At 36.6% G+C, this 25,645-nt stretch overlaps 1 protein-coding gene across 3 annotated transcripts in view; it reads left to right on the top strand.

Moving 5' to 3' along the window:
• Nucleotides 1-25,645, top strand: part of ITCH (itchy E3 ubiquitin protein ligase) — a 121,439-nt gene extending 95,794 nt beyond the window's left edge. For all 3 annotated transcript variants that reach the window (XM_021689029.1, XM_021689031.1, XM_021689030.1), the window contains 11 exons: nucleotides 4,573-4,645; nucleotides 5,454-5,525; nucleotides 8,489-8,577; nucleotides 10,304-10,463; nucleotides 10,699-10,832; nucleotides 11,152-11,292; nucleotides 13,352-13,472; nucleotides 13,937-14,041; nucleotides 16,908-17,004; nucleotides 22,037-22,109; nucleotides 24,470-25,645. In XM_021689029.1, the coding sequence (XP_021544704.1) occupies nucleotides 4,573-4,645; nucleotides 5,454-5,525; nucleotides 8,489-8,577; nucleotides 10,304-10,463; nucleotides 10,699-10,832; nucleotides 11,152-11,292; nucleotides 13,352-13,472; nucleotides 13,937-14,041; nucleotides 16,908-17,004; nucleotides 22,037-22,109; nucleotides 24,470-24,569 (1,165 nt within the window). In that variant the 3' untranslated portion in view covers nucleotides 24,570-25,645. The remainder of the gene's footprint in view (nucleotides 1-4,572; nucleotides 4,646-5,453; nucleotides 5,526-8,488; nucleotides 8,578-10,303; nucleotides 10,464-10,698; nucleotides 10,833-11,151; nucleotides 11,293-13,351; nucleotides 13,473-13,936; nucleotides 14,042-16,907; nucleotides 17,005-22,036; nucleotides 22,110-24,469) is intronic.

A 25,645-nucleotide genomic window follows, 5' to 3' on the forward strand; every position in this document is an offset into this window, starting at 1 on the left:
GTATATCTTCCTTGAGGAAATGTCTATTCAACTTCTTTGCCCATCTTTGCATCTGGTTGGTTGTTTTTTATTTTCTTTTTCTTTTTTCTTTTTTTTTTTTAAGATTTTATTTATTTATTTATTTATTTGAGAGAGGGGAGGGTCAGAACGAGAAGCAGACTCCCTGCCAAGCAAGGAGCCCAATGTGGGACTCGATCCCAGGACTCCAGGATCTTGACCTGAGCCAAAGGCAGTCACTTAACCAACTGAGCCACCCAGGAGCCCTGTTTTTTATTTTTTGAATTTTAGAAGTTCTTTATATTCTGGATACTAATCCCTTATCAAATATATGCAAATATTTTTTCCTATTCTGTGCATTGACCTAAGTTTTATAACTTTAGCTCTTAGGTGTAGGTTTTGGGTCCATTTCTAGTTAATTTTTATAAATGGTATTAGGAAAGGGTCTAACTTCATTTTTTTGCAAATGGAGATCCAGTTTTCCAAGGACCATTTGTTGAAAAGACTGTCGAATGGGCTTGGCACCCTTGTCAAAAATTCTTTGACCATATGTATATATGCAAAAGGTTTATTTCTGGAGTTTATATTTCATTGGTCATTATGTCTGTCTGTATTCTAGTTCCACACTGTTTTCATTACTGTAGGTTTTACTAAATTTTGAACTCAGGAAATGTGAGTTCGCCAAGTTCTTTTTTGAGATTGCTTTGGCTTTTTAGGGTCCCTGAGATTTCATGATTTTTAGGATAGAATTTTCTGTTGCGGCAAAAAAAATGTCATTAGGATTTTGATAGGGGTTGCATTGAATTTGTAATTCTCTTTGGTTTGTTTTGACATCTTAACAATATTATGCCTTTTAAGCCATGAACATAGGGTGTCTTTACATTTATTTGTCTTCTTTAATTTCTTTCAACAATGTATTGTAGTTTTACAGTATGCAAATCTTTTACCCCCTTGGTTTAGTAAATTCCTGGGTTTTTTTTAATGCTATTTGTAAATGGAATTGTTTTCTTAAATTTTTTTCAGATTATTGATTGTTAGGGTATAGAAATGCAACTGATTTTTGTGTTGTTTTATATCCTACCTTGCTGAATGTACTTATTAATTCTAATAGTTCTTTGTTTCGAATCTAGAATTTTCTAAATATTATATAATCTTCAAAGATAATTTTTACTTCTTCCTTTCCAATTTGGATGCCTTTTGTTTCTTTTTCTTGCCTAATTGCCCTGGCTAGAACTTCTAATACTATGTTGAATAGAAGGGAGAGCAGGCAGCCTTGCGTTTTTCCTGATCTTTGAAGGAAAGCTTTCATTTTTCACCACTGAGTTTGTCATCTATGGGATTTTCATAAATGGCTCTTATATTGAGGGAATGTACTGCTGAATTGAGTTTGCTAATATTTTGTTGTGGACTCATATCAGTTCATCAGAAATACTGGTCAGTAGTTTTCTTGTAGTGTCTCTGGCTTTGCTATCAGGGCAATGTTTACCTCTTGTTACTTTTTGAATTTTATAATTTCTGCTTATTAAAAGCGTTGGGGGCTCCTGGCTGGCTCAGTTGGTAGAACATGTGACTCTTGATCTCGGGATTGTGAGTTCAAGCCCCACGTTGGGTGTAGAGTTTACTTAAAAATAAAATCTTAAAAAACTTTCATATGTAAAGAAGAAACTAGAAATTCAGGCTACTTAGATTTTAATGAAATTAAAAATTATTTAAATATGGGTATTTACCCCCAAGATACAAATATAGTGATCTGAAGGGGCACCTGCACCCCAATATTCATAGCAGCAATGTCCACAGTAGCCCAACTATGAGAACCCAGATGTCCACCGACAGATGAATGGATAAAGAAGTTGTGGTGTATGTGTATATATACATACACACAATGGAATACTACTCAGCCATCAAAAAAATGAAATCTTGCTGTTTGTAAGGATGTGGATGGAACTAAAGGGTATTATGCTAAGTGAAATAAGTCAGTCAGAGAAAGATAATTATCGTATGATCTCACTTACATGTGGAATTTAAGAAACAAAACAGGACCATAGGGGAAGAGAGGAAAAAATAAAACAAGACGAAATCAGAGAGGTAGACAAACCATAAGAGACTCTTTTTTTTTTTTTTTTTTTTTTAAAGATTTTATTTATTTATTTGAGACAGAGAGAATGAGATACAGAGAGCATGAGAGGGAAGAGGGTCAGAGAGAGAAGCAGACTCCCTGCCAAGCAGGGAGCCCGATGCGGGACTCGATCCCAGGACTCCAGGATCATGACCTGAGCCGAAGGCAGTCGCTTAACCAACTGAGCCACCCAGGCGCCCCAAGAGACTCTTAATCATAGAAAACAAACTGAGGCTTGCTGGAGGGGAGGGAGGTGGGGGGGATGGGGTAGCCAGGTGATAGACATTAAGGAGGCACGTGATGTAATGAGCACTGGGTATTATATAAGGCTGAGGAATCACTGACCTATACCTCAGAAACCAATAATGTATTTTAATTAATTGAATTTAAATGTTTAAAAATATTTAAATATGTAAATAACAGATATAAAACAGAAAACCTTAAAATCATAGTGGTTCCTTTATGACAGAAATACGTTTCTTTCCATCATTAAGCACACTGCTAATAACCCGTGGCTCAATAAAGTCATGAGAAATTAGGAAACATTGTATTTAATGATAATAAAAATACACCATATCACAGTTTATGGGGTTTAACAAAAATAGTCCTCAGTGGAAATTTTCTTGCTCTGTATAGGATTAGATTAGAAAATAAGAAAGGTATAAAATCAGTGATCACTGCTTTCACCTTACTCTAAAAAGTTTGTTAAACCCCAAATAAGCACAAAAAAGGAAATAAGCATAAAAGCAGATATTAACAAAATGAAAATGAAACTATAGAGAACTCAGAGCTAGAAGTTGGATCTTGAAAAAAATTAATAATATCAATAACCCCTAGTAAACCTGAGGAGAAAAAAAACACAAATTAATATGAAAGTGAAAGGACATCACTACATATCCTGCACACATTGAAAGATAACAAAGTGTATATTGAACAACTTTATGCCAAGAATTTTGATTTTTTTTTTTTTTAAAGAGAAGGAGGGGAGGGGCAGAGGGAAAGGGAAAGAGAATCTTAAGCTAAGCATGGAGCCCAATGCGGGGCTTGATGCGGGGGGCTTGATGTGGGGCTCAATGTGGGGCTCAATTGAAGACCCTAAGATCATGACCTGAGCCAGAATCAGGAGTCAGACACTTAACCAACTGAGTCACCCAGGTGCCCCAAGAAGTTTGATATTTTAGATCAAATTGACAAATTCCTTGAAAGATACAAGTAACAAAAATGAACACAAGAAGAAATAGTAAATCTAAATAACCCTATATCTAGTAAAGAAATTGAATTCATAATTAAACAATTTCCCACAAAGAAAATTCTGGCATAGACAGCTTCCACTGGTGAATTTTATCAAAACTGTAAGTAATAATATCAATCCTATTCAAATTCTTTCATAAAATACAAGCAATGGGAACACTTCCCAACTCATTGGGAACTCCCCTCCCCTCCTTTTCTTTTCAAGACTTTATTTTTAAGTAATTTCTATACCCAACACAGAGCCCGAACCCACCCTACTGACCGAGACAGCCAGGTACCCCTAAAATCAATTGTATTTCTACACTGAACATTTAGAAAACAAATTTAAAGGAAGTCCAGGGCGGGGCGCCTACATGCCTCAGTCAGTTAAGCAGCTGCCTTTGGCTCAGGTCATGGTCCCAGGGTCCTGGGATCGAGCCCCACATCGGGCTCCTTGCTCAGCGGGGAGTTTGCTTCTCCCCTGCCTGCCACTCCCCCGGCTTGTGCTTGTTCTCCCTGTGTGTGTGTGTGTGTGTGTAATAAATAAAATCTTAAAAAAAAAAAAAAGTAAGTCCAGGGCTTACTTGGAAGCTCCATGGTGTCATCAGTGATCTAGGCTTCTTACTTTCTGTTCTACCATCCCAGACCATGGGCTCTTTTCTCAGTTACCTCATAGTGTGTGATAGCTGCTGAAACTTCTGCTATCAATCCACTCTAGGCTGGAATATGGAGGAACAACAAATTGGAAAGAGAGAAAGAGAAAAAAATCCTTTTCTAGCTATCTTCACTCTCTTTAAAAGAGCCTTTGCGGAAGTCCTATACATTTACAGCTCATTAGCCATGGTTAAGTCACACAACCACGCTGAGAAATGTAATCTTTATTTTAGGTAGCAGTCTGCCCAGGTAGATATCAGAAGTCTGATTTAAGGATAAAGGAAAGAATGGATTTGGGGATAGGCAACATTCCCAGATAGAACTTCCTTTACCTAGTCCTGTTAGATTTCGCTATATATAAAAGAAAATCCCACAACAGTGCCTTTAAAAAGATCTAAATTTCTGTCATTTAAAACTAGTCCTGGGAAATTTTTTTTTTAAGGTGGTGTTTAGGAGTATGCTATGCTACAGTATTTTTATATTTGACTGAGTACTAAGGGGGTATGGTATTTTGCTTTCCTTCTATATATTATCTTACGAGCTGCTAAATATGTCATATTAACATTCCTCCTCAGAGACAATGGACCACAGATAGCCTATGTACGGGACTTCAAGGCAAAAGTTCAGTATTTCCGATTCTGGTGTCAGGTTAGTATCAGGACTTTTTTCTGTACTCCCTTTCTTTTGTTATGTTGCTTATATTACACAGTGATTGTGAAAATAATTCCTAGAAAAACAAGTAAAATTGGAAGCATCGGAATCTCTTTTTTCTATTTTTAGGGCAAAGAAAAAGATTTATCAGTTAGATCATTTGTGGCTTCTGTAGTCCAGAAGAATAAACTTGAAACAGTTTGAATAAAAAAAGTGCTACTCTCCTTTCAGTACCCGTAATTCTAAGATTGCAAAAATCTTCAAACAAATGAGTTAAAACATTTTCTGGTGTATAGATTGTAACCAGCCTCTTTCACATCTAATATTTGATATATATATGTATATATATATATATAGTTACATTCTGAGTATTCTTCCCAGATGTGATCAGTTATTTCTGATATATATTTTCTGAATTAATGATTTCTTTATGGGTTCTAAATAAAATTAATGTACTAATCAAAATGTTACTATGATGAATATTTTTAAACTTCAAACTCATGTAATTAACTGGGCCCAGGCAAGCAAGAATAATCTAAGTTAGCTTTTTGAAAATAAAATTAAAGATTTATTTGACTCATTAAGTAAGCACTGCATATGAGATCTGTTTTCTTTTGTTATATATCAAATGATCTGTAATTAGCATGAATGCTCACAAATGCATGGTTAAACAGTATTGAAATAAGTTCATATTCATACTCTACTTGTTTCTCTAAGCAAAGATAAAAGTAAATAGAACTTCACTCTTTTGGTTTTTCAATAGGCTATTTTAATAGAGTTGACTTAAGTCATTCTTACGTTTCAGCAACTGGCCATGCCACAGCACATAAAGATTACAGTGACAAGAAAGACATTATTTGAAGATTCCTTTCAGCAGGTACTGTCTTATTCACTCGATAATTTGCCCTGTGGCTGCCTGCCCAGAACCATTTTTGGTTCCAGGTCTAAACAGTTTGGGCTTTTGAGTTGGAGTCCTTAAATTAAGTATTGCCAGCTCCATTAGTACTTACAATGTAGGAACATGTATATGTTTGTATATGTATATGTCTTGTGCTTTTGAAATGTCAGAGTAATTTAAAGTAATTGGTGAGTTTCAGATTTTCGTTTCTAAGCTAAGCGGTCAGTTTGAAATAGATATTTGAGTAAAAAGGTAGGTTTTTGGTAGCCAAAGAAATATCCATATGAACATTATTGGATGGGTAGAAAGGAAGAGGGGATGATTTTGCTTTTATACCTGTGTGTTCCTTGCATTTTTACAGTAAGCATTTGTCACTCATAATTTTTACAAAAAAATTTTTATGTAGGAAAGAAATTGGTCATTGGTTATGATACCAAAATAAAAAAAGATATAGTCAACAAATTTTTTTATTGTCCTCAGAACCCAAGTTAATTTACACTTTTATTTTGCAACTTAACCAACTGCAAATAAATGTTAAGTGATTTTGTTGTAGAGATTAAAATGGCCAGTGAAAAACTGTCTTAAAATGAAAACATCTACTTAGTCCTTATCTTATGGCCAGATATGGACCTAATTTTTTTATTATCAAGCAACTGTTGATAATTGTGGTAGCTACAGCTTCAAAATGAATACAAAGGGAAAAGAGATTTTCTGAGATGGTTGGCAGGCCCTCTGACTTAGCTGGCTACTTGCTTTCAGAAACAGTTATGTACATTTCCTAATGGAACCTCAGTAATTAACATTGAAGAGAAAAGCCAGTTGACATCCTGCTAAGTAGGAGCAGATAGCTTTTTAGCAGCAGAACTTGACTAAGGTCATTTAGAGAATTATGAGTGATTCCCTTGATCTGATGTAAGTCTCCAAGGCCATTCCCAACTCCAGTCATTACCTGCTTCTAATTTTCATATTCATAACTATGTAGTCAGTCTCTGGTGGGCCAGTTTCTTGGACCATAACTTGCTGTTGCAGTGCTGAAAGGTGTAAAACATGATTAAATATCCCTTTATTTTTTGACTTTTGAAACCTAAAGACTTTTGCAGACTGACAGACCAGATGGTACTAAAACAGTTGTTTAAAATTGTCACCCTAGATCTGATATCCATCAAATAAATGTGAAACCAAAACTTAGGAGAAAAATTTGATTGCTTTGGAAGAGTGACAAATCTAATAGCAAAATTAGCATCAAATTTTCTTCCTAAGTGGTGGATAAAGTTGTTTGGGGTAGTGAGTGTTTTTGCTCATTGGGGAAATTGCAGGAGAAAAAAATTTTTTTAGTATTAGGCATTTATTTTTTTTTTTATTTTTATTTTTTAAAGATTTTATTTATTCATTTGAGAGAGTGAGAATGAGAGAGAGAGAGAGCATATGAGAGGGAGGAGGGTCAGAGGGAGAAGCAGACTCCCTGCTGAGCAGGAAGCCTGATGTGGGACTCGATCCCGGGACTCCAGGACCATGACCTGAGCCGAAGGCAGTCGCTTAACCAACTGAGCCACCCAGGCGCCCCAGTATTAGGCATTTATTAAAGGGTACTACTTAAAAGATATTTTTCCCAGGGAACAGCAAATCCTAAAGTATCAGACACAGGGCAAAAAAACCAACCAGAATTTCCAAAGGGGAACAGTCTCAGGTTTGGGGGAATAGCAAGAGAGATCAAAAACAGCTTTAGGTTTTGGGGAGCAGCCCTAAGGACAAGGAATAGCCAGAGGGAGCAAGAAACAAACCAACAAAAACAAATGTTTTAACCTTTAATATCTGTCATTTGTATTGCTATGTGCCTAACCTAGAGTATTTGTAGAATATTTGTCATAAGCATTGAATTTTTTGTTATATCTGGGATTTTTTTAGTGGTATATGAATTCATGAAAGTGATATATTTATTTTGTGGGAACTGAGCCCTGGCATAAGCAGGTTACTTACTGGGCCTCTCTGGATATTTAATGTGAGAGTTCTTTCTAATTTCATAAAACAGAGGCATTAAGTCCACTTCTCTTTGTCCAGGCCCTGTCACTTTCTTTTCTAAGAGTAATATTTGTAATGTTCTTTGGCCCAATTTTAGGCAAGTAATTAGTTTTACAAAGGAAAAACCCAAATCATGAACTCATTATATTTCAATAATGGTGCTGTCCTTCAAATACGAAGATGATCTTACTGACCACTCTAGTAGGACACAAAATTTGAGTATTTTTCCAGGTATTTATTTATAGGTTTCCACTGAGAATGAGTTTCCAAAATTAACTATTCTTTCTGCAGCCACTGGTTTTCATTTCCAGGTTAGCCAAACACTGTTATGTGTACTTTTGGCTGTAAAACAAACCCAAACATAACCAAACCAAGCCCTTCACCAGCCAAATGACCTGACAAAGGACCATGCCCACAGTTACTCTGCTCTAAGCAAGTGACAGAAGCAACTTGATAAGTCAAAAGTAGGATTATTTAAAAGAAAATTATGTATCTATAAGGTATATTAAAATATAGATGTGTAGGGGCGTCTGGGTGGCTCAGTCGTTAAGCGTCTGCCTTCGGCTCAGGTCATGATCCCAGGATTCTGGGATCGAGCCCCACATCGGGCTCCCTGCACCGCGGGGAAGCCTGCTTCTCCCTCTCCTACTCCCCCTGCTTGTGTTCCCTCTCTCGCTATGTCTCTCTCTGTCAAATCAATAAATAAAATCTTTAAGAAAAAAAAATATATAGATGTGTATAATATCTATAAAATATTATAAAACTTTAATGTATTTTCTGTATGTATGGTGTTGACTAGACCACAAACACCATTCTATGTCATGGGAAACTCAAGTTACCTATAAGGAAGAATATCTCAGACCTGGAAGTGGTACAATGATGTTTCAACAACTGCTTTTACCAATCCTTTTATTATTTTGTAGATAATGAGCTTCAATCCCCAAGATCTGCGAAGACGTTTGTGGGTGATTTTTCCAGGAGAAGAAGGTTTAGATTATGGAGGTGTAGCAAGGTAGTGATAATATGAATACTCAGAACTTAGTTCCTTTCTTCCAAAGGTATCATTCACTTTGCTTGCAAGTATTTTCTCAATCTTCTATTTCAGGAAAATGAATGTAGCAAATTATTGTACCTTTATTCTGCAGCTACCGAAGTTCAGCAAACACTAATTCAGCACTTTCTAAAGGACTGCTAGTTGATTTCCCCCACATTACTCATTTTAATCCTCAGGATAACCCTGTGAGATAGAATTTTATAGGTAATGAGGTTCAGAGACTAACCTACAGCACATAACTAAGATGTAGAGCCTGGATGCAAGCTTTGTATCATCAAACCAGAAGCCAGTGTTCAGTCTACCACCTCTTTTTTTGTTCCACAGAGCGAGCATACAAGGCCCTATAGTGATCAGGTTATTTTCCCCATCACAGATTACTGATACAGATAATAGCCACTCAGTTCCCAACTGAGATTAATACAGCTGTTTTAAGAATACAGAGGGATGTGTAAAATAGGAGTTAAAATGTTAAATTCTGCTTTCTTAATATTGGAGCTTCTAATCAAATCCTAGAAGACAAACTCAAGAAATTCCTTTGCTTATTCCATAACAATATAGCACATCAGGTTAAATACTTGCATAGCAGTGGTAGTGTGGAAAGCAAGGACTTTGGAGTCAAGATTGGATTTGAATCCTTTTTCTGCACTCATCAGTACAACCTGGGGCAAATATCTTTCATCTGTAAAAAAAAGAATAGTCACATCTAGTTTTCTAGGATTATTGTGAAGAATAGAAATAGTGTTTATTAGTGACCTAGTTCAGACCCTCCATTTTTGTGTGCTCACTAAATGATGGCTACATTTTAGTAGTTCTTATTTATGTTATGTATTAAAATTCACATTTCAAAATGTATGAAATAACCACTGGTAAATAATAAATATGAATAGAAACATTGAATTTTGTATAAGTTAAAGGTAATTCAGGAGGAGGGCAATCATTTATTCTTAATTAGAAAATCAAATAGTATTAAAGTATAAGTAGCATTACCACCAGAGGCCATGAACTCACGAAAAGAAATCTCAGACACAAGCTAGTATCATCTGTATTGCCCCAGATCCATTCTACCTACCAGGCCACCCATGTTATATAGTAACTATAATCTTATGTTAATATTGGTTGGTATTTTCACAACAGTTGAATTAGAGCTCCTCAGAGCATTTTTTCTAATGAATGAGTGACTTCAATTAAGTGTTTTATTGTCTTCGTGAAATTGGAAGTTTTTTCATATTTACCTAAAATTTAGAGAGCAGTGTCATTTGATGAGGATTACCGTGAGGTTTAGTAACAGATGGGGTAATATTAGACTTCTTTCAGCTGCTCTAACTACATGGGTTAATAGTGAATTTTAAACTTGGCCTCTGTATAGTATTTCATTGATTCTAAGACTAACATTTTAACGTCTCTGACATTGGGATATGTATCACAATTAGAAAAATTTTTAGTGGCTCATCAAATAATGGTGTCTTTAAGTCGATGATGTCTTAGATTCTTTGAAATATAATATGCAGTGTGTAAATACCATCTCTGTAAACTAGATGTCTATTTGAACAGAAGCAGTTCAAAATCAACATGGGATTAGAAAACTCTCACCAGCTGAGGAGTGTAGATCCCTGAGAACTTTGTAGCACTGCTCTTTGATTTGTTGGCATGGTTTTTTTCACCCTAAATTTTCTTTTGATTTCAGAGAGTGGTTCTTTCTTTTGTCACACGAGGTGTTGAACCCAATGTATTGCCTGTTTGAATATGCAGGGAAGGATAACTACTGCTTGCAGATTAATCCTGCTTCTTACATCAATCCAGATCACCTGAAATATTTTCGTTTTATTGGCAGGTTTATTGCCATGGTAAGTACAGGTGGAGAACTGTGTTTACTTTGCTAACTCAGCAATACTAAAGCATTGTTTCTTTAACCTTCTCATTTGAAATTTCTCATCACTAAGAAATTTTTTAAGATTGGTTTGTTATCTTTGCCCTTTTCCCAAAAATGTGCCATAATAGATGACAGGGGAGCTTTCAGGGAAGAATTCATCTAATATTCTATTATAATATTATCATAAATGGTATTTTCTTCTCATATAGGCTCTGTTCCATGGGAAATTCATAGACACAGGTTTTTCTTTGCCATTCTATAAGCGTATATTGAACAAACCAGTTGGACTCAAGGATTTAGAATCTATTGATCCAGAATTTTACAATTCTCTCATCTGGGTTAAGTAAGTTTCTTTCCATTTAATTTATCAAAATATAGTCTTATATGCTTTCATTATGGTGTTGGTAGCTTATCCAAACTGTAAGCATGCAGTTGGTTTATTGAATTTAAATACTAAACTTGTTTTGTTTTTTTAATACAATAGATTTTACAGAATACACCCAATATCTTAGGCAAAAATATGACTTCAGAGTATAATCTCTCCAGTTTTCTTAATATTTTGATGCTATAGTTTTATAGTAATTATTGAAGAACATAATCCTTTAAATACTTTTTATATGATTGAATTAGTATAACAAATAGTGTTAATTTCATTTGTGCAGAGAAAACAATATTGAGGAATGTGGTTTGGAAATGTACTTCTCTGTCGATAAAGAAATTTTAGGTGAAATCAAGAGTCATGATTTGAAACCTAATGGTGGAAATATTCTTGTGACAGAAGAAAATAAAGAGGAATATATCAGGTGAGAGAGAATGCTCCTTTTAACATACTTTAGCCTTTCTGTTGGGCTACCGCACATTGATAATTGCCTAGTAATACTAGTGGACAGTATTTCAAAAGATAATGTTTGCCTTTTTACTAATCATGAGAACTGATCGTATATAACAAGGACATGATCGTTTTCTACCTTAACAAGTGTGTTGATAGAGGAACAAGGAAAGTGCTATGGGAAGTCAAGGGAGGGAGACATTTCTTCTTCTAGTTGTAATCATGGAGCAAGTAACTGATGATAGTTAATATAAGCTTTGAAGGTTGGGGAGAATTCAGTTGTGCAGAAATGAGAACAAAAGTTATAAGCAGAGGGCGCCTGGGTGGCTCAGTCGTTAAGCGTCTGCCTTCGGCTCAGGTCATGATCCCAGGGTCCTGGGATCGAGTCCCACATCGGGCTCCCTGCTCGGCAGGAAGCCTGCTTCTCCCTCTCCCACTCCCCCTGCTTGTGTTCCTGCTCTTGCTATCTCTCTCTCTGTCAAATAAATAAATAAATAAATCTTTAAAAAAAAAAAAAAAAAAAAAAAAGTTATAAGCAGAGATAGGAAGGCTGGAAAGCACAAGTCACAAGGAAGCGTAGTGGTGCTGTCAGGCAGCTCAGAGTTGATACCCCATTCTGCCATGTCCTGCATTTCAGAGGCCAAGGAAAATGAGGAATCTTTAGAAAATTTGGAGGCTAATAAGTTATAATAACCCTTAAGAGAACAGTTAGAACTACATCCAAGTGGTAGATAAAGAAGCCACATTACAAGAAATTAATGACCATATTCAGTAGACAATCTAAATTTCTTTTAACAAGTCTGGCAGCAGACGAATGAGAAGGTATAACAGATTCTTGTGGAGGCAGCAGGGTAGAGAGACTATCCTGCATGTTAACTCAAACTAAATTTTACAAAGAATTAATCTAATGGGTACTGATATGTTTTATACACCTTTCTTGGTATATTTTCAGTTTAACCACAATTTGAAGATAATAAAGGGATAGAAAAGAATTTTCGTTATATAGAACTTTCACTTTTTCTCCAAAAGTGAGAATTTTAAAAGTAGAAATAGTGCTAGATCACTCTTTTCAATACCAGTTCTGTAACCACTGTGCCATGTAATATCAAGTCACTGAAAAGAATCTCAAGGGGCGCCTGGGTGGCTCAGTCCATTAAACGTCTGCTTTTGGCTCAGGTCATGATCCTGGGGTCTTGGGATCAAGCCCTGCATTGGGCTCCCTGCTCAGTGGGGAGTCTGCTTCTCCCTCTCCCTCTGCTTCTCCCCGTTTGTACTCTCTCTCTATCTCTCTCAATCTCTCAAATAAATAAAATCTTTTTTAAAAGTCAAAGTTGAAATCTAGAATATTTAGTAGAGAATTTTCATTAAAAGTATTTTCATTCAAGGGGCGCCTGGGTGGCTCAGTCATGATCTTAGGATGGTGGGATCCAGCCCCGCTGCAGGCTTCTTGCTCAGCAGGGAGTCTGCTGGAGATTCTCTCTCCCTCACCTTCAGTACCTCCCCCCACCACACACTCTGTTGCTCTCGCGTGCACGCGCGTGCTCTCTCTCTCAAATAATCTTCAAAAAAAGTATTTTCTTTCAAAAAAAAAATTGCAAGGGGGTATCTATAAGTTAAAAGCCTAAGAAGACTTTTACAGTGTATGACCCCTTTTTAGATGCTGATTGAAGCAGTATGTTAAATTGAGTCAATCAGAATTTGAGCACTGAATACTTGGCTGTAAAGGAATTGTTTACTTTTTTGTGTGTTAATAGAATTGTGATTGTTTTCAAAATGAGACTTTATCTTACAGAGATACATGCTGAATTATTTATGTTTAAAATGATAGTATATGATTTCTAGGTATGGGTAGGGGCATAATGAAGTAAGATTGGTGTTGGGTTGAAGCTGGGATATACACAGGACTCATTATATCCTACTTTTATAAATATTTGAAGTTTTTCATAATAAAGTTTTTAAAAATTATTTTTATACTCAGAATTTAAAAGTAAAATCTAAACTTCCTGATAGCTTTTTTAATATTTATTTACCAGAATGGTAGCTGAATGGAGGTTGTCTCGAGGTGTTGAAGAACAGACACAAGCTTTCTTTGAGGGCTTTAATGAAATTCTTCCCCAGCAGTATTTGCAATACTTTGATGCAAAGGAATTAGAGGTAATGAGTTTTTCTTATTTCCTCTGCAGCATGCTGGTAAATAATGCCTTCAGGTGTCTGCTTTCAGCTCACTTTCTCATCTTTCCAGTAGCAATAGTATTTTTATGCTAGCAGGATGTTTTGAAGTATCCCTAGTGGTTTAAAAAGTCCATAATTTATCAAATATATAAAAGTCTTACCCCCCCAAAAAAGAATTACTATCAGAACCTCTCTACAATGAATGACTTACTTACCTGAATATGTGTTATTTCTTTTTGAATATGTGTATATATGACACTATCCATGGAAACTCAACCTTCGTAAGTAATGTAGACAATTCTTGATGCACAGCTTATAAGCCTACGCCTCTGATTAATTTGTTTTTTGAAAGTTGTTGAATATTAGTCTTTCTTCTCTATGTCTAGCAGTTTTATACAGGCTGTAAAGAAACCATCTTTTTTTTTTTTTTTTTTAAATCTCCAAAGGTCCTTTTATGTGGAATGCAAGAGATTGATTTGAATGACTGGCAAAGACATGCCATCTACCGTCATTACACTAGGACAAGCAAACAAATCATGTGGTTTTGGCAGGTTTGTCTGTTTATTTCTATTGGCAGAACATCATAATTTTTTAGAAATTGCTTATCACATATGGAAGAAAGTCACAGAACAAAATGTACCAGTATATTCAGGCCCCTTATTCCATCCTATGTATTATAATAAATGAACAGATTATACAATTGCTAAGTTATGGAAACAGCCCAACTGTCCATTGATAGATGAATGGATCAAGATGTGGTCTATGTGTGTATGTATATATATATATAAATGTGTGTGTGGGTGTATATCACTGGAATATTACTCAGCCATAAAAAAGAATGAAATCTTAAGGGGAAAAAAGGACTGGACTCTTGCCATTTGCAATATCATGAATGGATCTAGAGGGTGTAATACTAAGTGAAATAAGTCAGCCAGAAAAAGACAAATACCATATGATTTCACTCATGTGGAATTTAAGAAACAGGGGCGCCTGGGTGGCTCAGTCGTTAAGCATCTGCCTTCGGCTTGGGTCATGGTCCCAGGTTCCTGGGATTGAGCCCAGTATCGGGCTCCCTGCTCTGCGGGGAGCCTGCTTCTCCCTCTCCCACTCCCCCTGCTTGTGTTCCCTCTCTCGCTGTGTCTCTCTCTGTCAAATAAATAAATAAAATCTTAAAAAAAAAAAAAAAAGACAAACTAAAAAACAGACTCTTAACTAGAGAGAACAAACCGATGGTTACCAGAGGGGAGGTGGGTGGAGGGATGGGTGAAATAGGTGAAGGGGCTTAAGAGTACACTCATCATGATGAGCACTGAGTAATGTATAGAATTGTTGAATCACTATTGTACCCCTGAAACTAATATAATACTGTACATGAATTATACTGGAATTAAAATTAAAAAAAAAAAAAGATTATAACAGTATTTTTAAAAAATTATTGCTGAGTAAGCAACACACACCTTGCACCTTTGCCGAGGGTATAAGACAACTTCAGATGATGATTCCCCTGCATTTGATCTAAATACTTTTGGAACTTTATGGAACTGTCTCAAGTATGGTTTTCATCATTCATACCTCATTAAGAATTATATAATGTTTAGAAGGCAAAACTTAAGGGAGCAACCTGGTTTGGAATCATAATGGTGTGTCTTCAAAAAATACCTGCTATAAGCACAAGAGAAGATGCTCAAATCACTAATCATTAGGGAAGTGCAAGTCAAAACCACAATGAGATACCATATCATATCCATTACTGTCATGGCTATTATCAAGAAACAGAAAATAATCATCCTTGTTGAGGATGTAGAGAAATTGGAACTCTCCTGCATTGCTGGTGGGAATGTAAAGTGGTGCACAACTGTGGAAAACAATTTGATGGCTCCTCAAAAAGCTAAACATAAATTAACATATCCAGCAGTTCTCCTAGGTATACCCAAAAGAAGTGAAAGCAAGCACTCAAACACATATTGTGTACTTATATTCATAACAGCGTTATTCACAGTAGCCAAAAGGTAGAAGCAACTTAAGTGTCCATCAACAGATGAATGGATAAACAAAAGGTGGTATACACATACAATGGAATATTATCCAGCCTTAAAGAGAAAGGAAATTCTTTTATTATTATTAACATATAATGTATTATTTGTTTCAGGGGTACAGGTCTGTGATTCATCAGTCTTCACAATATACTTCACAATATACAATATGCGCTCCCCACAACTCATACCCTCCCCAGTGTCCATCACCCAGCCACCCCATCCCTCCCACCCCCCTGCACTCCAGCAACCCTCAGGAGAAAGGAAATTCTGATAGGCTACAACAGGGGTGAACCTTAAGAATATTATGCTGAGTGAAATAAGCCAGTCACAAAGGTATAAACGTTGTATGATTCCATGATTCCATTTATATGAGGTATCTAGAAGAGGCAAATTCATAGAGACAAAGTAGAATAGAGGCTAACACGGGCTGTTGGGGATGAGGAAATAAGTTTCATGAATTCAGAGTTTTTGTTCAGGATGATAAAATTCTGGAAATAGTGGTAATAGTTAATACAGTACTGTGAACATACTTAATGCCATTGAATTGTGTGCTTAAAATGGTAAATTTTATGTTATATGTATTTTACCACTGTAAAAATAAAAATTTTTTAAATGTCTGTTACTTATGTAAAGAAATTAATAAGAAACCCAAATAAACTGAGCTTCTATAGCAAACAGGATTAGCCTTTTAAAATACTTGACAGTAGTACAATAGGATAAAAATTATTCACAAAAAAATATTTGGCTGAGTCAAAATACTTGTGCTACAGGCTAGAAAGCATCTTCCATAAACCTAATGTTTTGAACCAGAGTTGCAGGAGTTGAAAGCCACCTGATTCTGATAGTGTATAGCTACACCAAAACCTAGAGAATGTTGAGAGAAGGAGGTTATTGGGATATATCTGGATCAGAGTTCTATGAGCTTGATCTCATTTGTTCATAAAACCAAAAAGTCCATACTGACTTAAGCTCTGTGTCCCATGTAACCACGTCAGTATCCTATAGGACAACCATATCTGGGAGGTAAAATAAGGGGCTGCTCTAAAAGAGCTAATCTTGAGACTTTGTGAGTAGGGAGCTCTTAGGCAGAGGGCACCCTTCTCTTTCTATCTCCCTGAAAGGATGTGGTCCTAAGATTTATATAGGGGAAGGTTGGCAGGGCTTTGACAAACATGGAGAAGCTCCTCCATCCACAGTGGTGGGGTATAGTCATTATCTAGTGCATCTAACACTGGGAGTTCATTTGAAATGATCGTTTTTCATTCTTGTTTATGCTAAACGTAACATAGGACCACATATATATATATATATATATATATATATATATATATATATATCTATATCTATATCTATATCTATCTTTGTGCTGTTTTTTTAACAGTTTGTTAAAGAAATTGATAATGAAAAGAGAATGAGACTTCTGCAGTTTGTTACTGGAACCTGCCGATTGCCAGTTGGAGGATTTGCTGACCTCATGGGTATGTATACAGGATCACTTTTCCTGTACAGAAAATTGTTTATCACATGGTTATATCAAATCAGCGTGTATAAAACTTATCAGAAATAAAAGAGAATAGACATTTTCCCAACCAGTCACAGTTAACCTGGATTTGTATAAACTATTAATTCACTTTGTAGTCCTTACCTCTAGAAATTTTCTTTTTTTTAAAGATTTTTTATTTATTTATTTGAGAGAGAGAAAATGAGAGACAGAGAGCATGAGAGGGAGGAGGGTCAGAGGGAGAAGCAGACTCCGTGCCGAGCAGGGAGCCCGATGCGGGACTCGATCCCGGGACTCCAGGATCATGACCTGAGCCGAAGGCAGTCGCTTAACCAACTGAGCCACCCAGGCGCCCCGTAGAAATTTTTAACCCTAAGGCTGGATCCCACATTTTAACTTCATAGGATAGCAATATTCTATATGTAAATTGGCAAACATTTTAGTGTCTTCTACGAGCCAGGCACTGTTGGTTGTGTTATATTTTAATGATGTGCTTAACACTCCTCTATTATACCTGGAGCTCCTTGAGATACAGATCCATATATTTTCATCTTTTTATTTCTGGTGCCTAGCATAGTGCTTGTCACATAGTAGTCACCGATCAAAATGTGTGTTGTTTGGAAATGAATGACCATGAAAATACTTTTGTGACTGATAATAAATTAAGTAAATTAAATCTTTAACACCAGCATTACGCCAGGTACCACAGGAGAACAGAAGTTATGATCCCTAAGCCTGTTTCAGCTGAAGCAGAGAGAACTGAAGAACTAAGTAGGCAGTTTTGGATACAGTGACTAAAACTAAAAGTTTTGGATACCAGAAGAATTTTGGACATTACTTTGAGGGTATTAGAAGCTGTGGAAACTTTTGAAGAGAGGAAAACTTGCTGAAGCTGCATATTAGGAAGATTTGATAGCAAGGTATAGCATGCATTAAAGGATAAGGGAAACCCTGAAGAGAGGAAGAAAATACTGGAGCAGCTGATCTTAGGAGATGGAGGTAGGGATGGAAAAGAAGGGATAAATGCTAGAGAATTTTCAAAGGTAGAAATAGGACTTGATTAGAAGATGAGATATAAAGGAAGAATGCCAAGGATAAAACCATGTTTTGAAAAATAGAGAAATGGAGAAGTTGTAAAGTGTAAAGAACATGGTTTAGAGGTTTTGAGGGAAGATAACGAGTGGCTTAGAACCTCTTGAGTTCAAGGCAACTGCCAGACAATCAGAAGAAAACCAGGGAGCCAGAGGGGCAGTTTAGTAGCTGTTGCCAAAATAGGAGTTTAGAGGTAAGAGTAGAGCAGTGACACTTGAAGCTATTAGAATAGGTTGGCTTATGCAGAAATAGAATACAAAGAGTAGAGGGCTGATGCTTAGAAACACTTGTATTTAGGGATGAGACAAATAGCCTAGAGGCAGACTTAAAGAATTTGGAGCCCAGAGAGGAGAGGAGAACTAAATATTCTGGTCTCTCAGAAGCAGTATAGAAAGGAGATTTTTAATCCAGCACCAGAGAGGTCTCAGAGAAGGTTTATTATCACTAAGTTTTTGGAGAGGGCACCTTTTGAGAATGCTCTCTTAATTTGAAAAAGAAAAACCATGTTGGTGGTTCAGGAAGTAAGGTAATGACCAAAATGAGTAAAAACTGGTGTAAGCTTCAGTATAAACTAGAGATCTGATCATTTAAGAGATGAGAAGTAAGTCTGCTCTTGGGAATAATATTTGGGTTGGGTGGAGCTATCTAAAATAACACAGGAGGATACCTGTGGAAGGCCGAGAGGAGATTGTGGTTCACAGACTTTTAGAGGCCATCTAGTTTAACCTTCCACCCAGTGTAGGAGGAGGAAGTTACAAGAATGATGTGTATAACAATGTAATGTGATGGTTCTCAACCTTGACAGATCTAACATCCCATTTCTATAACAAATATTTATAATATCCTCTACAATATTCTGGAATAAAATTGGTAGACCTGAAATAAAAGTACCTACAAACTCAAAAAAAAAACACATAAACTTAGCACTAAAATTTTTAAGAAGTGACTTATAATGAAATATTTATCTCAATCAGTGTATATTTGGGAACAACTGTTAGAAGATACTAGTTAGTAGATACTTGTTCCTACTTAAAAGGTTTGGGTTTAAGATAAGATCAGAAACCTTTCTGTATAAGAAACACTAGAATATGAAAGAACAGATAGAAAGAGCAAGAAATAGAGACATCTGGGTGGCTCAGTTGGTTAAGTGTCTGCCTTCGGCTCAGGTCATAATCCCGCGGTCCTGGGATCGAGCCCCGCGTCAGGCTCCCTGCTCGCCTGCTTCTCCCTCTCTCTGCTGCTCCCCCTACTTGTCCACTTGCTTTCTCTGACAAATAAAATCTTTTAAAAAAAATAAAAGAGGGGCGCCTGGGTGGCTCAACTGTTAAGCATTACCTTCGGCTCGGGTCATGATCTCAGGGTCCTGGGATAGAGCCCCGCATCGGGCTCCCTGCTCCGCGGGAAGCCTGCTTCTCCCTCTCCCACTCCCCCTGCTTGTGTTCCCTCTCTCGCTGTGTCTCTCTCTGTCAAATAAATAAATAAAATCTTTAAAAAAAATAAATAGGGATGCCTGGGTGGCTCAGTCGGTTAAGCGGCTGCCTTCGGCCCGGGTCATGATCCCAGGGCCCTGGGATCGAGTCACACCTCGGACTCTTTGCTTAGCAGGGAGCCTGCTTCTCCCTCTCTCTCCCTCTGCTTGTGCTCTCTCTGTCAAATAAATAATAAAATCTTTAAAATAAATAAATTAAAAGAAAGGGCAAGAAATAATAGACTTAATTAAATATGATTAAGAAAAAGAGGGAGGGCGCCTGGGTGGCTCAGTCATTAAGCGTCTGCCTTCGGCTCAGGTCATGATCCCAGGGTCCTGGGATCGAGTCCCACATCGGGCTCCCTCCTCGGCGGGAAACCTGCTCTCCCTCTCCCACTCCCGCTGCTTGTGTTCCTGCTCTCGCTATCTCTGTCTCTGTCAAATAAATAAATAAAATCTTAAAAAAAAAAAAAAGAGGGAGGGACACCTGGGTGGCTCAGTCGGTGTAGCATCCAACTCTTGATCTCGGCTCAGGTCTTGATCTCGGCTCAGGTCTTGATCTCACGGTTGTGAGCTCAGGCCCCACATTGGGCTCCATACTGGGTGTGGAGCCTACTTAAAAAAAAAAAGAAGAAAGAAAAACAGGGAAATAATCGAAATGAAGTAGGGATAATAGACGTGCCAAAATAAATTACAGATGATCAAAGTAGAGAAAAATGAGGTGGTGTCTATGATGAAATTCCACCACAGGCCAAGGCTCTGATACATAAAAAGTCCTCAGAGACCATATTATTTGAAAGTTGAAATGAGTTGAAAATAGGCACATAGGTGCAAGAGTCCACATAGAACTTGTGTGGTTTAGGGGCAATGTCAGAATAAGATTAAAAACAGCAGGCAACCTAAAAATAATTTCAGTATATATAATATATACAACTTGATGTCTTACCATTCCATAAAGTTTTAGAAAGCATTTAGGATGAGATGACATATTTGTAAGATAGCCTTTATTGGTGAAATTCACTAAGATCCCATCATTTCCTATTTCTCTCTTTTAATATTTGATTCTATGTCTTTTGAATGTAATCCAGATTCTTCTGTTATATATTAATTAGCACTATTAAAACATTCCATCTTTGGGCGCCTGGGTGGCTCAGTTGGTTAAGCGACTGCCTTCGGCTCAGGTCATGATCCTGGAGTCCCGGGATCGAGTCCTGCATCGGGCTCCCTGCTCGGCAGGGAGTCTGCTTCTCCCTCTGACCCTCCCCCCTCTCATGTGCTCTCTCTCATTCTCTCTCTCTCAAATAAATAAATAAAATCTTTAAAAAACAAACAAACAAAAAAACATTCCATCTTTGTGGTTAGAAATGCTGTATTGAGTAGAGACAATGTTCAGAGTGAGTTAACATAATTTTGAGCTTAATAATTTTAACTATCCTTTTTCATAATCACCATTTCCTGTCTTACTGGACTTTTCACATAACTGCTTGTGCAAATACTTTGATGTTATTAAATCAAAAGTACTACCAATGTATATTTGTACTGGTCAAGAGGGACATAAGGACATAAGAATATTCTTTGAGTATGACTGTCTCACACATTGCAGAACATTTAGTTTGCCTGGCCCCTTCTAAGGTCCAGTAACACTACCAGTCATTGTGACTACCAATAAATGCTTTCTAGGGATTGGTAGTGACCTTTTAGAAAACCAGTGCTTCAGGATCACCATTCACTCTGTCTGTAACAGAAGGTAACTGAGAGGAGGGACAAGAAGTGGGTATAAGTGTATAAGGGTTCTGCAGGACCTGTAAGCACAAGCATTGTTAATATTGAATTCGCTAGGTTATATTTAAATAAAGTTTTATTATATAAGACAGTGGATTGTAGTTTTCCTCTTGTGTTTAAACTAAAATTAAGCTTTCTGGTATTTTATTAGGTATACTAGTTATAGCATTCTCTTACTCTGGCAAAGGAGTGCCAGATAAAACTGCATTTTCATCTCTTGGGCATACATTAACAAAATGGTTCTCAAACTTTAGTATTCATCAGAATCACTTGGAAGCCTGTTCAGACACAAACTACTGATTCAGTTCAGTAGGCTTTGGGTAGGGCCTATGGATTTGTGTTTGGTTTTTTTTTTCCTTTTAAAGATTGTATTTATTTTAGAGAGAGAGCGTGCACAAGTGGAGAGATGGGCAGAGGGAGAGGGAGAGAGAGAAACCCAAGCAGACTCCAAGCTGAGCACGGAGCCTGATGCAGGGCTTGATTTCACAACCCTGAGATCATGACCTAAGCTGAAATCAAGAGTTGGATGCTCAACTGACTGAGACACCCAGGAGCCCCAGATTTGTGGTTCTTAAAAGTTCCCAGGTGATGCTGCTGCTGCTCGACTGAGGGGGTCACAATTTGAGAAGCACTGAGTATCAAACTGTTGATGATTTCACTGTTTTAGGGAGCAATGGACCACAAAAATTCTGCATTGAAAAAGTTGGAAAAGAAAATTGGTTACCCAGAAGTCATACATGGTAAGTAAAATCAGAAAGAGTAGAGAAAATAGCCTTTTTCCAGTTACCCTGTAGATATTAAAGCCTGTTGGAAATTAGAAATGAAGTATTTCCCCATGGTATTGAATTCCAAATAGCTTTATCGAGGCATAATTTATGTACAGTAAAACTACTAAAGATCATAAGGTTACTCATTTAATTTCAGTGAAATTTAGTAGATTTACAGAGTAGTAACCATCAACCAATTTTAGATTATTTCTGTCACTCCAGAATGATCCCTTATGCCCATTTGTGATCAGTCCCTTTTCCTACTCCTGAATTTTTTTTAATGTGATACTAGGAAAACTTTTAACTTTTCTCTGAAAGCAGAAGAAATCAAGCTTTCACAGCTTTTGGGAGAACAGAAATATTTTCTCATTATAAATGTAACTTAACCACATTTCCAAAAATGTACAGAACTAAAAACAACCCTAATTTTAATTCAAAGACAGTATGTTGGAATCCCACCTAACATCAACAATATTTGAACTTTATTTTGTGAGACATTTCAGTAACCTTGCTGGATATTCCTTTATTTCTCCCATCTGCCCTTTATACGTGTTTTAGTGTCTGTTCCTTTATATTTTCATTCATATACATACACATGGTTTTTAAAATATAACATTGGCACATTTGTTGAAAATCAGTTGACCATAAATACATGGGTTTATTTCGGGATTCCCAGTTCTATTCCATTGATATATTTGCCTTTCCTTAATGGTAGTACCACACTGTCTTGATTACTATAGCTTTGTAATGAGTTTTGAAATTAGGAGGTATGAATTCTCCCAACTTTTTCAAGATTGTTTTGGCTATTCTAAGTCCTTTGGATTTCCATATGAATTTTAGGATCAGCTTGTCCATTTCTACAAAGAGGTCAACTGGGATTTTGATACAAATTGCTTTGAATGTGTAGATCAGTTTGGGGGAAGTACTTTATTCTTTTTGAAGCTATTATAAATGGAATTGTTTTCTTAATTTCATTTCAAATTGTTAAGATTATTCATTGCTAGTGTACAGAAATACAGTTGATTTTTGTACATTCACCTTGTACACATGTACAAATACATTTTTGATTTGATTTTTTCAAACTTGGAACAGATTGAACCATTACACTCCTGTGAACAGTTTATCTCAGTCACACACAAAACCCAGCCTCATTACTTTGTTAAGTTCCAGGTTTTCATTTGCAAGAAATAACAAAAGTTATGATTGTAGATTTATTTTCCCTTTGTGGATAGCATTATTTCTTCTGATGTCAAACATATGCCTAGGTCTTATCCTTAAAATACAGCAGAGGGGCCAGAGCCTTATGGCAAACTCACTACCTTATAAAGGTGATGATAATATGGCCCCAAATTAGAAGATGCCCTTTAAAACCTCACAGCCAAGAATAGGACAGAGAAATTCAGGAGGAATAGAATATCAGATATTAAAGCAGAAAATTGTTTAAGTAGTACACAGACAGTCCCCGACTTAAGATGGTTTGACTTAAGATTTCTTGACTTTATGATGGTGCGAAAGTAATATACATTCAGTAGAAACTGTAATTTGAATTTTGAATTTGATCTTTTCTTGGACTAGCAATATGTGTGATACTCTCTCATGATGCTGGGCAGTGGCAGTGATCTGCAGCTCCCAATCAGCCAGCAATCATCAGGGTAAACTACCAGTATATTTAAACCAGTCTATATGCATACAACCATTCTGCTTTTCACTTTCAGTACAGTATTCAATAAATCACATGATATTCAACAATTCATTATAAAATAGGTTTAGAGTTCAGTGATTGTGCCCAACTGTAGGCTAATGAAGCTGTTCTTAACACATTTAAAGTAGACTAGGCTAAGCTATGATGTTTGGCAGGTTAGATGTATTAAAATGCATTTTTGACTTAATGATATTTTTAACTTATCATAGGTTTATCCACATGTAACCCCGTCGTAAGTCAAGGAAGATCTGTACTAAAAACCTTTTGATAAGAGACCTGTGGCCTACAAAGCCTATATTTACTATCTAGCCCTTCACAGAAAAAGTTTGCTGACCACTAATCTAGATTAGGGTGAATGGGAGAGTATGAGGGGAGTAACTCTTGGCCCTGTGTTCTATATACACTTGTTAGTTCTTCACTCTACCCTGAAAGATAAATACTGTTATTCCCATGTTACCAAAGAAGAAACCAAAATTGAGAAAGGTAAAAGCACTTGTTCAAAGGCCCAGTGACAGAGCTGGGATTTGAACTCAATTTTGCCTGACTTTAAAACCAATGTTGTTATATACTGGACTGCTCATATGATTCTTTGTATATTTCCTTTTCTCAAGCTAACAATTCTTACTTTTAGTTTTAACCGCCTGGACCTGCCACCGTACAAGAGCTATGAGCAACTGAAAGAAAAGCTGTTATTTGCCATTGAAGAAACAGAAGGATTTGGACAAGAGTAACTTCCAAGAACTTGTGCCACCAAAGGACAAGAACTTATTTGCAATGTCTGTCCTTTTCCTTCTCTGCTTATTGCACATCTTGTTGTAAAATTGGGCTGTGACTGTTTAGAGAGTTGAGTGTAAGTAAATTAATGTTATCATTGAGATTTATCTCCCAGTGATTCTGGATTTCTTCTCAGTGTTTCCAGAAATCAGATCTGCAAATGACTAATCAAACCTTGCTTAACATGAGATTTAACACAGCAATGAAATCTGCCTTGTCTTACTCCACTAGATTGTTACCTTAACAACAGTTTTGTATATGTGTGTCAAAAGTCTCACTTGGGAGTAGATTTTTTTCTTTTAGAGATTTCTGCAGATACGCAGGGAAGTCCCTTGGTACATGAAATATGTAAGATCTTAAGCCTCGTGGTGAGAGGTATTTGTTAAAAGTGCAAACTTAGCCCAGCTTCTGGGGATGTGAGCAAACTTCTGGCTTGTGCTCTCCCTCTCATTTCAGCCTGGCCTGACTGTTGTTTTTCCTTCCAGAGCATGAATCCATGCATCATTTTGCTGTTATCCTTGGAAAGTGATGCAAGACTCTTGCATCGCTCTACAAAGCAGTTTTGTTACTTTGAATTTAGGGAGAAGTTGGTCCCAGCCTGCAAATGGCCCTATAACTCTCTTCATTTGGAAGTTTTATTGTTTTAATTGCAAATACTAAACTTTACAAACAATATTAACACTGTACTTCCTCCATGGTGGTTTTATAAAAGTTAATCTAGAATTGGAATTAATTTAGCTAAATTCATCAAAGGCCATCGTTGACAATTTTTGTATGTTCCTATATGTAAATTGCATCTATCATAATCCAACAACTTCAGTTATATTTAATTATTGCTAAGGAATTCAAGTTATAACTAGAGTACTTTACACCCAAAGAAAGAGGTCAATGAAACATCCTCTAAATTACATTTTCATTAGGGAGGGAGAGCTGTGGTACTGGCTAAAAAGAAGGGAGTAATACATTTACTAGCAATACATTTCTAGTAACCACAGAAATGTATTCTCTGTATGAATTAAAAGTCTTCAAATTA

This window comes from Neomonachus schauinslandi, chromosome 10, assembly GCF_002201575.2.
Source record: "Neomonachus schauinslandi chromosome 10, ASM220157v2, whole genome shotgun sequence".
Classification (NCBI taxonomy): Eukaryota; Metazoa; Chordata; class Mammalia; order Carnivora; family Phocidae; genus Neomonachus; species Neomonachus schauinslandi.